Raw genomic sequence first — 12,405 nt, forward strand, 5'->3', positions numbered from 1 at the left:
CCCTCTGTCTAGTCATGTAGTGAATACCCCCCCCACCAGTCCTGGTTTCGCCTCTGACAATCGGCATCCATCTCTTGACATGCTCTTCCTGCACTCTTAGTGCCTGGTACACCGGGGGCAGTTCTATACATCGGTTGATGGAGTCTGTGTTGGAGAACCAGGCCTCCTTTAATAAGCGTCCTTATTAGGGAGTAAGAATTTGTTTTCTGAGGTTTTCGCGGGTATAGGTCTTTGGTTATTCGGGTTTTCTCCCGTGTCAAATTGGAAGTGTCTTGGCGACGTTTCGACGAAGTCTCATTCGTCATCTTCAGGCTGGTGTCTTCAGCCTCGTGCTTCTAGAAGCAATGTGTGATCGTAGTTGTTTCTTCCTTTTAACTGCCAGTGGGGGTATGAGCTGATTCAATGAGAGCTTGGCTGTGTTCTGATCGGATGGAGGTGTGCACAGCCAACCCCCCATCCAATCAGAGCACAGGCAAGCTCCTAACCAATGAGAACACACCTCCATCCAATCAGAACACAGCCAAGCTCTCATCCAATCAGCTCATACCCCCACTGGCAGTTAAAAGGAAGAAACAGCTACGATCACACATTGCTCCTAGAAGCACGAGGCCGAAGACACCAGCCTGAAGATGATGAATGAGATTTCGTCGAAACGTCGCCAAGACACTTCCAATTTGACGCGGGAGAAAACCCAAATAACCAAATATATAGGTCTTTGGTTATTGGTGTGTACATGCATACACACACACACAGGTAAAAAAGGATATATGCAGTGTTATCTTCATTTTAGATGTCAAAAAGGTCTCTCTCTCTCTGTCTCTCCCTCCTTCTCTCTCTATCTGCCCTTGGTCTGCCAGTCCTCTTCCCCCACTCTCTTTCTTTCTCTCTCTCTCTCTTTCCTCTCTCTCTCTCTCTCTCTCTCTCTCTCCCTCCCTCCCTCTCTCTCTCTTTCTCTCTCTCCCCCTCTCTCCTTCTCTCCGATCTGCTGCTCACCTGGCAAGCTGGCTTCAAGCTGTTCTCCAACAAGCTCAGGGGTAGGCAACCTCGGCTCTTTTATGACTCATGGACTTCAACTCCCAGAATTCCTGAGTCAGCAGAGCTGGGCTAGCTAGCTCTCTCCTGCCCTTCCTGCTTCCTGCAGAGATGCAGCAAAGGGAGGAGCTCCGCCCAATAAGCTTTTCAGCTCCTCGGAGAACACTGTGAGTGCACTCTCTTTTACACACACACACACACACACACACAGAGAGAGAGAGAGAGAGAGAGAGAGAGAGAGAGAGAGAGAGATGTCTCTGTCTCTCTCTGCAAATGGCAGAGGAGGCTGGGAGCCATAAGGGAAGGCTCAAAGAGCCGCATGCGGCTCCGGAGCCACAGGTTGATGACCTGTGAACTAGCCCAAAAGAGAAAAAGACTCCTACCCACCAGTAATCACCACTCAGATCAACATAGATTAACTCCAAGGTCAACTTCAGACCAGCAATCAAGTAAACAATTCCCCAATCAAGAAACTGCCAAAGAGCCATTAGTAAACAGCCCAACCAAAGAATCCCTAAGACCATCCCCACCCATACAGACAGGCAAGGTACCAGAATATAAACTGACAGCAACAGCACTTCTTACTAGCACTGATGATGTTACCTAGTTAGAGTACAGTATAATGGAACATCTGCAAGGAAACAAATTGAGAGCACCAAGGATCCCTCATATTCACATCTGGATCCCAGATTAGCCGCATTTCTGACTGGCATTTTTTCCCTTACAGCTGTAACAGTTTTGAGGTGTTGGGCCTGAAACAACCTGCACAAGGATCCTTTTCTACAGGAGAATGGAGTCACTCGAATGCCTATTACGGCAGGGGGAATATGCGATTTTTCAAAATTCCCCCATGTTTGAAAGTGATTTCTTCCAAGTAAGTGATTTTTCTCTCATAGAGCCCTTGGGGGAAAGGACGTGAAATGAGTCAAAGGCAGCAGCTTATATAGGTGGGGAAATAATTTAATTTCCAACAAGAAAAGGCTCTTAAAGCATAATCCTGCTTAAAAGTTATACTTTATCTTTTATCAAAAATAAAGAGAAATTAATTGCTCGTGATTAGTACAAACCAATACAATTTGGAAATCGTTAAACAAAATGTGATCCAATGGTCATTTAGTTCCATAAAGGTCCTTCCAGTCATTTGTAAATATTTCCATTTTTCAGTTCCAAGAAACTCAACTTGGGAGTTAAAATCAAACAGTCAAAATGTTAGTTCAGGCTCATTTACCCTCATCAGCTAGTCACATCCTTCAGGGATTCGAACCTGGGCAGCTTGCATGTTAGGCAGCTGTATTACCCTTTTGAGCCACAGGTTCCCCGTTACTCATGTCAGCAGAAACCAGGGAGGATATATATTTGGTAGACCGGGTGCCTCACCCAACAGATAAGATATATATCCTCCCTGGTTTCTGCTGACAGGAGTAAGAGGGAACCTATGGCTCAAAGGGGTAATACAGCTGCCTAACATGCAAGCTGCCCAGGTTCGAATCCCTGAAGGGTATGACTAGCTGATGAGGGCAAATGAGCCTGAAATAGCTATACTAGTCTCCCACTAACTCTTTGTCAGCCACAAAATTTTGAATTTATAGTGTTCACAGTATGTGAGGTCTGCCTGCAAAACATGCTCCTAGATTGGAGCGAAATGCAAAACAGACTAATTTATATTTGGTAGACCGGATACCTCACCCAACAGATAACATATATACATCTCATCTGGCAGACACTGGCGAAAACTAAGTTTTAAATAAATTTTTAGTCTTGGTGATCTGTGTCTTTTGATTTTGAATATGAATATACCCAAGACTCATATTTTAATACTATTTTAGATATATAATATATATGTGTGTGTATGTATATTATATATATATATAATATACATACGTTGAGTGTTTTTTGATTCACCCTGTCGGCCCAAATATGGAAGAAATCTTAAAAAAAAACATGTGTGTGTGTGTGTGTGTGTGTGTGTGTGTGTGTGTGTACCATATTGTCCATCACCATTACTATCTTTTCATTGGGTTGGATCAAACAAAATAAAGTGTACTTTAATTCTATTGAAGCTGTGTTGAAAAATGAAAATTGGTATGAATCATGAAATGTATATTTTAATTAAACAAGGTTAGACAGATTTCTGAAGCATTGTCAAAAGGAAGCTGGGGATTGTTGTTGTTGTTGTTATTAATTGCACAGTTAGCCAGATGTTCAGACTGGGTTTGATATTTTTGACTACCTATTGAGTCCTTAACAAGGATCTGGGATAGGCAGATCTGGATGTTTGATCGTGTTACAAATATCGTCGCAGGATGGAAGCTGTTTCCAGTAAAGCCACCTTTTGCAATTGACTGATGGTGAATTTGTCAGTGCTAATGGTGTTCAAGTGATGCTCCAATTGTTTTGAAACAAAAGGTGTTTACCTGTCACAAATATACAGTGATTGAAAACAAAGAAATAATGATCTGTTATTATAGATCAAGTCCAACAAGAAGAGGATATCTGAAATGAATACACCAGTTCTGGAAAGAACAACATCGAAAATCAGAAATAACAGAACAGAGCTAGCAGATCAACATCAATTTATAATATAAAATAAAGTATTCACAGAAGCAGAATTGGAAGAACTGCAAAGGTTTATCCAGGGCAAAGAAATCAAAACCTTGCCAGAAGCAACTCAGAATGTAGAGGCAATCCAGGGGGAGAAGAGGATTCCAGCAGAGATATAAAAGTGTTTTCATTTGGAAACAAGGCACCCTCTCTTCTGCCTCAGGAAGAATAAAGCCCTCTAACTAAAGAAGTAAAAGAACTGAAAAAAGAATAACTGAGCACCTAAAATAGCACAAAAATATCAGAATAATGCTGCCTGCATTGAAGCTTATTCCAAAGAAACATCTAGCCCAAGCATTAAAAGATGCAAACATCGCAATAATAAGTATAAGCACTAACCCACTGCAAGAAACAAACCAACTTATGTACAGCACACCTGCAGTTATAACTGAATACCTGGGATTCAAAATCAACAAAGAAAAAAACAAACAACGCACCACGAAAATAGAAGATTAGACTGGAAAATAAGATCAGCAAATTGAGATCAGACTCAAGCAAACTAGAACAGATGAAAGAAAATAAGCTGAAGAACAAGACCAAAGAATATGTAATCAAGAAATGTCAGAAACAAGGAAGATCAAGGAAATACTAGAAAAGACCCCAGGCCCAGATGGATTACCTGCAGAGCTTCTACAAATCATTACAAGATATACTAAGCCCAATACTGAAAGAACTATGTAATAAAATACTTTTGGAGGCTAAAATACCAAATACATGGACTGAAGCTAATATTACCTTAATACCTAAAGAAAATTCTGACTTGATGCAAATAAAAAATTACCGACCAATATTATTATTAAATATAGACTACAAAATTTTCGCTTCAATAATAGCAGAAAAACTAAAAAAAATTTTACCTAAATTTATACATACAGACCAAAATGGTTTTTTACCTAAAAGACAAATAAAAAATAATTTAAGAATGATTCTAGATGTTTTAGAGTATTATGAAATTCATCCAGGAGAACAGATGGCTTTAATAGATGCACAGAAAGCATTCGACAACGTAAACTGGCAATTTATGTTCCAGCAACTAGAGGAAATGGATTTTTGAGAAAATTTTACAAAGTAATTAAAACAATTTATCATAAACAAACAGCTAAAATAATTGTAAATGAAGATTTTACAGAAAACTTTGACATTAAAAAAGGCATAAGACAGGGATGTCCACTATCTCCACTATTATTTATATTAACACTGGAACTATTGAATAGAAATAGATATAGAACTTAAAATACTGGAGATAAAAGATGAAAAATACAAACTACAAGCATTTGCATATGAATTGGTTTTCATATTAGAAGAACCGTTTGAAACAAGCATTAAGTTTATAGAGAAAATAGAAGAATTTGGAGAAGTGGAAGGGTTGAAAATGAACAGAAAAAAGACTAAAGTGCTAACTAAAAACTTAACAGAAAAACAAAAAAATCAACTAGCAAAAAAACCCCTTCAAATAGTCAAAAAAGTTAAATATTTGGGGATTTATTTAACAGCAAGATGTACAACAATAAAAGAAGACAACTATGTAAGATTGTTAAAACAAATAAAATTGGATCTGAAAAAGTAGAAACACAATGTTCAATGCTGGGGAGAATAGCAACAGTGAAAATGAATATCTTATCAAAAATTATCTTTTTGTTTCAAACGATACCTATAAGACTGGGAAAAATCTTTTTTGATGAACTAAATACAACAATACTAAAATTTATCTGGCAACATGTAAAAAACAAGAAAAAAGTGAAGGAAATGATTGGTCCATTAGTGGGTGAAAGTGGCAAGAAGGTGACAAGCAATAGGGAGAAAGCAGAACTATTTAACTCGTTTTTTTGCCTCTGTCTTTACACAAAGCGGGAAAAACAGACCAACCTATCAAAAATAATGCCATAGAAAACAGTATAGAAACACAAGTTAAGATAGGCAAAAAAATTGATAAGTGAGCACCTGTCCAGCCTAGATGAGTTCAAATCACCAGGACCAGATGGATTACACCCCAAGGTTCTCAAGATGTGATCTCAGAACCACTGAACTATATTTTTCAAAGATCTTGGAACACTGGGGAACTACCAGAGGACTGGAAAAGAGCTGATGTAGTTCCCATCTTCAAAAAAGGGGAAAAAATGGATCCAGGAAATTACAGACCTATCAGCCTGACCTCAATACCTGGGAAGATTCTGGAAAAGATAATCAAACAACGAATCAGCGAACACCTAGAGGCAAACAAAATCACTATTAAAAGCCAACATGGGTTTGTCAAAAACAGATCATGCCAGACAAACTTTATTGCATCTTTGACCAAGCGACAAAATTAGTGGATCAGAGGAGTGCTGTGGATATAATTTACTTGGACTTCAGTAAGACATTTGATAAAGTAGATCACAACCTACTACTCAATAAGATAGAAAAATGTGGGTTAGACAGCATCACCACCAGATGGATTCGTAGCTGGATGACCGGCCGTACTCAGCGTGTGGTCCTCAATGGAACTGCATCTACATGGAGGGAAGTGTGTAGTGGGGTACCCCAGGGTTCTGTTCTAGGCCTAGTGCTCTTCAACATCTTCATCAATGATTTGGATGAGGGGATAGATGAGGAAATCATCAAATTTGCGGATGACACCAAGCTGGCAGGAATAGGCAACACTCCAGAAGACAGGCTTAAGATACAGGAGGACCTGGACAGACTTGAGCACTGGGCACTATCTAACAAAATGAAATTCAATGGTAAAAAAAGTAAGGTTCTACATTTAGGCAAGAAAAACCAAATGTACAGGTATAGTATAGGGCAGTGGTTCTCAACCTTTTCAATGCCGCAACCCCCAACTGGTCGTAAGTCGAGGACTACTCAACCGGTCGTAAGTTGAAGACTACTGAACTGGTGCAGCACCGTTTGCAGAATGGGACTTTTGGCGGGCTCAGCAGGGCAGAGACAGCCTGGACAATTCCTATTGGCTTTTGAAAGCCAATAGAATTAGACTCTATTCAAGAGAGTCTATTCTATTGGCTTTCAAAAGCCAATAGAATAAAAGAGAGTAGCACAACTAAGGAAAAGGGGGAAAAAATGGCGGACTGCGTTGTTTGGCGACCCCCGTGAAATGGTCATTCGACCCCAAATGGGGTCCCGACCCACAGGTTGAGAACCACTGGTATAGGGGTACCTTGCTCAATAGTAGTAACTGTGAGAGGGATCTTGAAGTCCTAGTGGACAATCACTTAAATATGAGCCAGCAGTGTGCTGCAGCTGCCAAAAAAGCCAACACAGTGCTGGGCTGCATTAACAGAGGGATAGAATCAAGATCACGTGAAGTATTAATACTACTTTACAATGCCTTGTTAGGCTAAACTTGGAATACTGCATCCAGTTTTGGTCATGATGTAAAAAAGATGCTGAGACTCTAGAAAGAGTACAGAGAAGAGCAACAAAGATGATTAGGGGACTGCAGGCTAAAACATATAGGGAATGGTTGCTGGAATTGGGTATGTCTAGTTTAACGAAGAGAAGGACGAGGGGGGGCATGATAGCAATGTTCCAATATCTCAGGGGCTGTCACAAAGAAGAGGAAGTCAAGCTATTTTCAAAGCACCTGAAGGCAGGACAAGAAGCAATGGATGGAAACTAATCAAGGAGAGAAGCAACCTAGAACTAAGGAGAAACTTCCTGACAGTTGGAACAATTAACCAGTGGAACAACCTGCCTCCAGAAGCGGTGAAAGCTCCAAAACTGGAAGTTTTTAAGAAGAGACTGAACAGCCATTTGTCCGAAATGGTGTAAGGTTTCCTGCCTGAGCAGGAAACTAGATGACCTCCAAGGTCCCTTCCAACTTTATTATTATTATTAAGGAAAAAAGCTAGAATTAGACTGAAAATGTTACAAGAAGAAAAAGAAAATGGAGGACTTGGACTGCCGGATTGGATGCTATATACTACCAAGCAACTATATTAACATGGCTGTGGATAATGCTTAGAGCTAAAAGACTATTATACCTAGAGGGGCATGACCTACAACTTGGATGGCATGCCTTTCTGTGGTATGGGAAGAATAAAATACATAGATACTTTCAAAACTACTTTATAAGAAATGCACTTCTTCTAGAATGGGGAAAAATAAAAGCGAAAATCTATATTAAAATATCTGGATGGCTTTCAACAATGGAAGCATTTGCTTACCCAAATTTAATCAATTATGAGAAAGTTGTGACCTATAGTATAAAGACATTTTAGACAATGAAAGGAAATTGAAAGACAGACAAGATTTACAAGAATAAGGTATTGAACTATCATGATGGCCATACTTGCAAACTCAAACGAGATATGAAAAAGATGCCAAAACAATGAGATTTTATAAAGAACAGACAGAATTTGACCAGGTACTGCTAAAAATAGATGAAAAACTAATTAAAGTGTTGGAAATATAAATAAAAACCAGGCACTTATTATCATATCTGGTGGACATGCCCTAAAGCTTAAAGATTTGAGTCAAAAATTCACATATGGTTGGAAAAAATGACTAAAAAACATAGATTTCAAGCCAGAACTGTTTCTGTTAGGCATAATAGGCAGAAACTACGAGAAAGATTGTATATATTTAATTTTACATGTATTAACTGCAGCAAGAATTGTATTTGCCCAATATTGGAAAAATGAAAACTTACCAATGGAAGAACTAATTAAGAAAATTTTAGATTGTGCAGAAATTGACAGATTGACTTTAAAGATAATAGAGAAAAAAGACTCAGTGAACTTTAGAACATGGGACAATTTTTACCAATGGCTAGAAAAGCGAGTTAGACAGAAAGGAACATGATATGTACTATGTATCATTAAAGTACACTAGTAAGAAAAAGACTATTGAACAATTAGTATGTTGATTATGATAATATAGAAATTAACTCTTACTTATTGTTTTTTTAAATACATGAACCCAGACAGTATACTATTTGCTAAATATTAAAAATGTTATTTTTAAAAAAAAAACAACCCTAATCTTAACCAAAACCTTAACCCTACAAAAATTAATAAAATATACACAAAAAGAGAGAGAGAGTGAAGAAGATCTTAAAGTCCAAATTCAATGGAGGATATACCATCAAGGTAATCAACATCTGGGCAATTTCAGTGATTAGATATACAGCCGGAATAGTGGACTGGACTCAAGCAAAACTAAAAGCAATAGACAGAAAGACTAAAAGAATAATGACAATGAATCATGGTCTTCATCCATGCAGGAACATTGACAGACTCTACCTACCAAGGCAAATAGGTGGGCATGGATTGTTGCAAGTATATCAAATGGTTGAAGAAGAAAAAAAAGGCTTTGGAAAAATATCTGAATGAAAAAGATGCACTGAAGTTAGTATGCCAGGAAGGCTTACTTACTACTGGAGAAACCAAACTGGCTTACAAAAAAGACCAAATGAAGAACAGAATGGCAGGGAAAGATGGATGGATGGATGGATGGATGGATGGGTGGGTGGGTGGGTGGGTGGGATGGATGGATGGATGGATAGATAGATAGATAGATAGATAGATAGATAGATAGATAGATAGATAGATAGACAGACAGACAGACAGACAGACAGACAGACAGACAGACAGACAGACAGACAGACAGATAGATAACCTTTATTGTCATTTTTTACTGTGGGCACAATGGCACACATTATTAGTTGCTTGCTTCAAAGTGTACACATACATAACACACATTTAAACATACTATATACAATATGTGTATAGACCACAAAAGAAAAAACTGAAAATTACAACAGGGGGCTTGATTGAAGAGTGGAGCCTAAGGCAAGACATGCACTGGCCTTGCCCCCATCCAGCTCTAGTATGGATGGCTCTGCCCTCCTGGCTTCTCCTCCCCTTGGAAAAGACTGCTCTCCCCCTACCCCACACTCTCCCTCTCTGGGACTTTCTTCTTTCCACCTTTTAGCGTGAAGTTTCTGAGGGAGTGGAGGAGGAGGCCAACGGGGAAAAGGAGCTGCTGCGGCAAATCTTCCAAGGAGACAGCAGACGGCCGCTTGGGCTTGCCTATCTCTGCCTGCTGTGGGAGGCTGGAGTTGAGGTTTCTGGCTCGCTCTGGGAGGGGTGCTTGTAAAAAAGAGGATGAGAAGCAGAAAGTGGGAGAAGGGACATCTTCCAGCTCTCTGAGGTTCTTTCGCTGGGAAGGTGAGGAAGCAGTGTGGAAAGACAGCTCCAGAGAGAGCTAATGCAGTGTGCTTCTCTTTGCAAACGAACATGAAAGGTTTCGGAATTTTGCTCGCCCGCCCAGGCAGAGACCCTGCGCCAGCCCTTCTCCTGTGGCCAGGGAAAGAGGGCTGGCCCCAAGCCTATCCTGGAGGACTTTTTAGGTCCCAGATACCCTCCACCCCCCCCCCCCATCAGCCCAGGCACTGCGGCTCTGCAGCAGGAGGGAACCCTCCAGACCTTCGGTACTCCCAGCTTACTGGCGAGGCTTGCAAACTCGGCTCCCGCCGGGGAAGCAGCACCTTTTGGGGCAGGGGCTCTGAGCAATTGCATGCATGGAGACCTGCAAGCAGGCAGGCAGGCAGGCAGATGCTGGGCAGCACAAACTGAGTGGCGGCAGGACGGAGGCGGGGCCTTGGCTTGTTGCTTATCAAGACCGTGCTCAGTTCGTGCTGCCCAGCGTCTCTTGTTTGGTCACTGTTCAGGCCCCTTTTTCGCTGTTGGAAGCACACCACATTAGCTGGCACCAGAGGGGGTGGCCCCACGGCAACACTGACAGTCTGGGCCATGCGCCACTGGTGTCTCCGGTCCTGAGCCATGAGCCACGGGAAATATCCGGGCCCGACTTGTCCACTGCAAGGTTGCCCTGCCCACAACAGCACCGCCAAACCACTTCTATGCTGCTGGCGTCCCCAGGCTGGAGCAGTGAAAGCCAGTTCAGCTGGTTGTCGGGGTGTGGAACTGGGCCGCGGACGTTAGGCCTTGCTCACTGGCAATGCTGGAGCCTCCCATGCCGACCAGTAGGTCTTCCATATTGCTCCACTTGGACCGCTGGCTTCTGGATGCAGGGCAGCCTCCCTCCAGAGCTGTCTTCTCCCCCTCCCGTCTATGTTGAGCCCACAGGGCTTGACAGGCAGACGGCGTCCCACAAACCAAAGAAGTTCAACCAATCAATTCAAACTTTGCAAGTTTTTTTTCATGAAAAGTTTGAATTGATTGGTTCAGTTTTTTTAGTCCCACGTTTTTTGGGAGGGACTGCACATGTCTGGGAGCCACAGGAGGTGGCTGAAAGAGCCACATGAGGCTCCAGAGCTGCGGGTTGCCGACCTGTTGTATAGACCTACACCCTTACATATATGTAACATAGAAATATTAATCACTATCCATCTTGAATACATAGTGGAAGGAGGAAGCTTTAAAGTTTACAAGGTTAATATAAAATTGTGACTGAATCTGGATTTTCTGCTTCAGATACTACATAACCTCCTCCCAGAAGGTAACAATGAAAACATGTCTTGAAGAGGATGTGTAGTGTCCCAGATAATCTTGCGGACCCTGCTCAAGCAATGTTTATATGCTATGTTGTGAATGGAAGGGAGGGAACTGCCAATAACTTTTTCAGCCATCCTCACCACTCTTTGTATCGCCTTCTTGTTTGAAGCAATGATGCTTCCAAACCAGACTGTGATGCTGTATGACAGGATGCTCTCAAACCTCCCTCTGTAGAAAGTTGTAAGGACAGGGGAAGGAAGATGTGCTTTTCTCATATGATACAGAAAATGCAGGCCCTGCTGTGCCCGCTTCACCAGTGCCTCACTGTTGAGCAACCAAGCCAGCCTACTTGTTAACTGCATGCCCAGAAATTTGATGCTAGTAACCACCTCCACAGGTGAGTCATTAATGCACAGAGGAGTGTGGCTGTGTCTGCCTTTTTTGAAATGATCTCTTTGGTTTTTCTAATGTTTAAAACTAGGCTGTTTTCCTTACATCAGTTCACCAAACCTTCAACCTCCTTGCGGTAAGCACCCTCATTGTCACCTTGAATAACATACTGTTGTATTATCCACAAACCTCACAATATGGCTGGTGGCAAACCTAATACAATAGTCATGGGTCAACACAATGAACAGCAGCAGACTTAGGAAACAACCCTGAGGAGAACCTGTGCTCAAGAAAATGATGTTAGAAATATTTGTTCCAGCTTGCATATACTGGGGCCTGTTAATAAGAAAATCAAGAATCCAGTTGCACAAAGAAGTGTTTAAGCCTAAAAGGCCCAGTTTATCTATTAAATGCTGGGAAATGATTGTGTTAAATGCTGAACTGAAGTCGACAAACAACAAAGGCACATGAGTATTTCTTTCCTTTAAATGCTCCAAACTAAGTTGGAAAGCAGATAATAACAAGACCTGGCAATAGTTAAGAGCAGGGAAGTTTAAGAAGGAGACTGAGGGACTAATTTTGGCTACACAAGACCAAGTCTCAAGGACAAATGCGTACAAAGCCAGAAATAAGAAGACAGGAACAGAAAGTAAGTGCCGTCTATGCAAAGAAGCTGAAGAAATAGTGGATCACCTGGTAAGCTATTCAAGAAGATCACCCAGACTGACTACAAGCAGTGGCATGACAAAATAGCAACAATGGTGCATTGCAAGATCTGCAAGAAATATCATTTGCAAGAACTGGATAAAGAAAGTCATAGGAAATGAAGAAGTTAAATTGCTCTGGAACTTTAGAATTCTAACAGACAGTCACCCGCCGCATAATACCCCAGACTTAACAATTGTTGATAAGAAAGACAAAAAAG

The 12,405-nt window shown here is 41.1% G+C and overlaps 1 protein-coding gene across 1 annotated transcript in view; it reads left to right on the forward strand.

Annotated features, from left to right (window-relative positions):
• Window positions 1–12,405, forward strand: part of LOC120309715 (protein FAM71E2-like) — a 52,925-nt gene that overhangs the window by 20,204 nt on the left and 20,316 nt on the right. The window contains exon 2 of the mRNA XM_039347229.1: window positions 1,760–1,906. Coding sequence (XP_039203163.1) covers window positions 1,823–1,906 — 84 coding nt within the window. The 5' untranslated portion in view covers window positions 1,760–1,822. The remainder of the gene's footprint in view (window positions 1–1,759; window positions 1,907–12,405) is intronic.

This window comes from Crotalus tigris, unplaced genomic scaffold, assembly GCF_016545835.1.
Source record: "Crotalus tigris isolate CLP2741 ecotype Arizona unplaced genomic scaffold, ASM1654583v1 scf7180000018057.1800818, whole genome shotgun sequence".
In the NCBI taxonomy this organism is placed as follows: domain Eukaryota; kingdom Metazoa; phylum Chordata; class Lepidosauria; order Squamata; family Viperidae; genus Crotalus; species Crotalus tigris.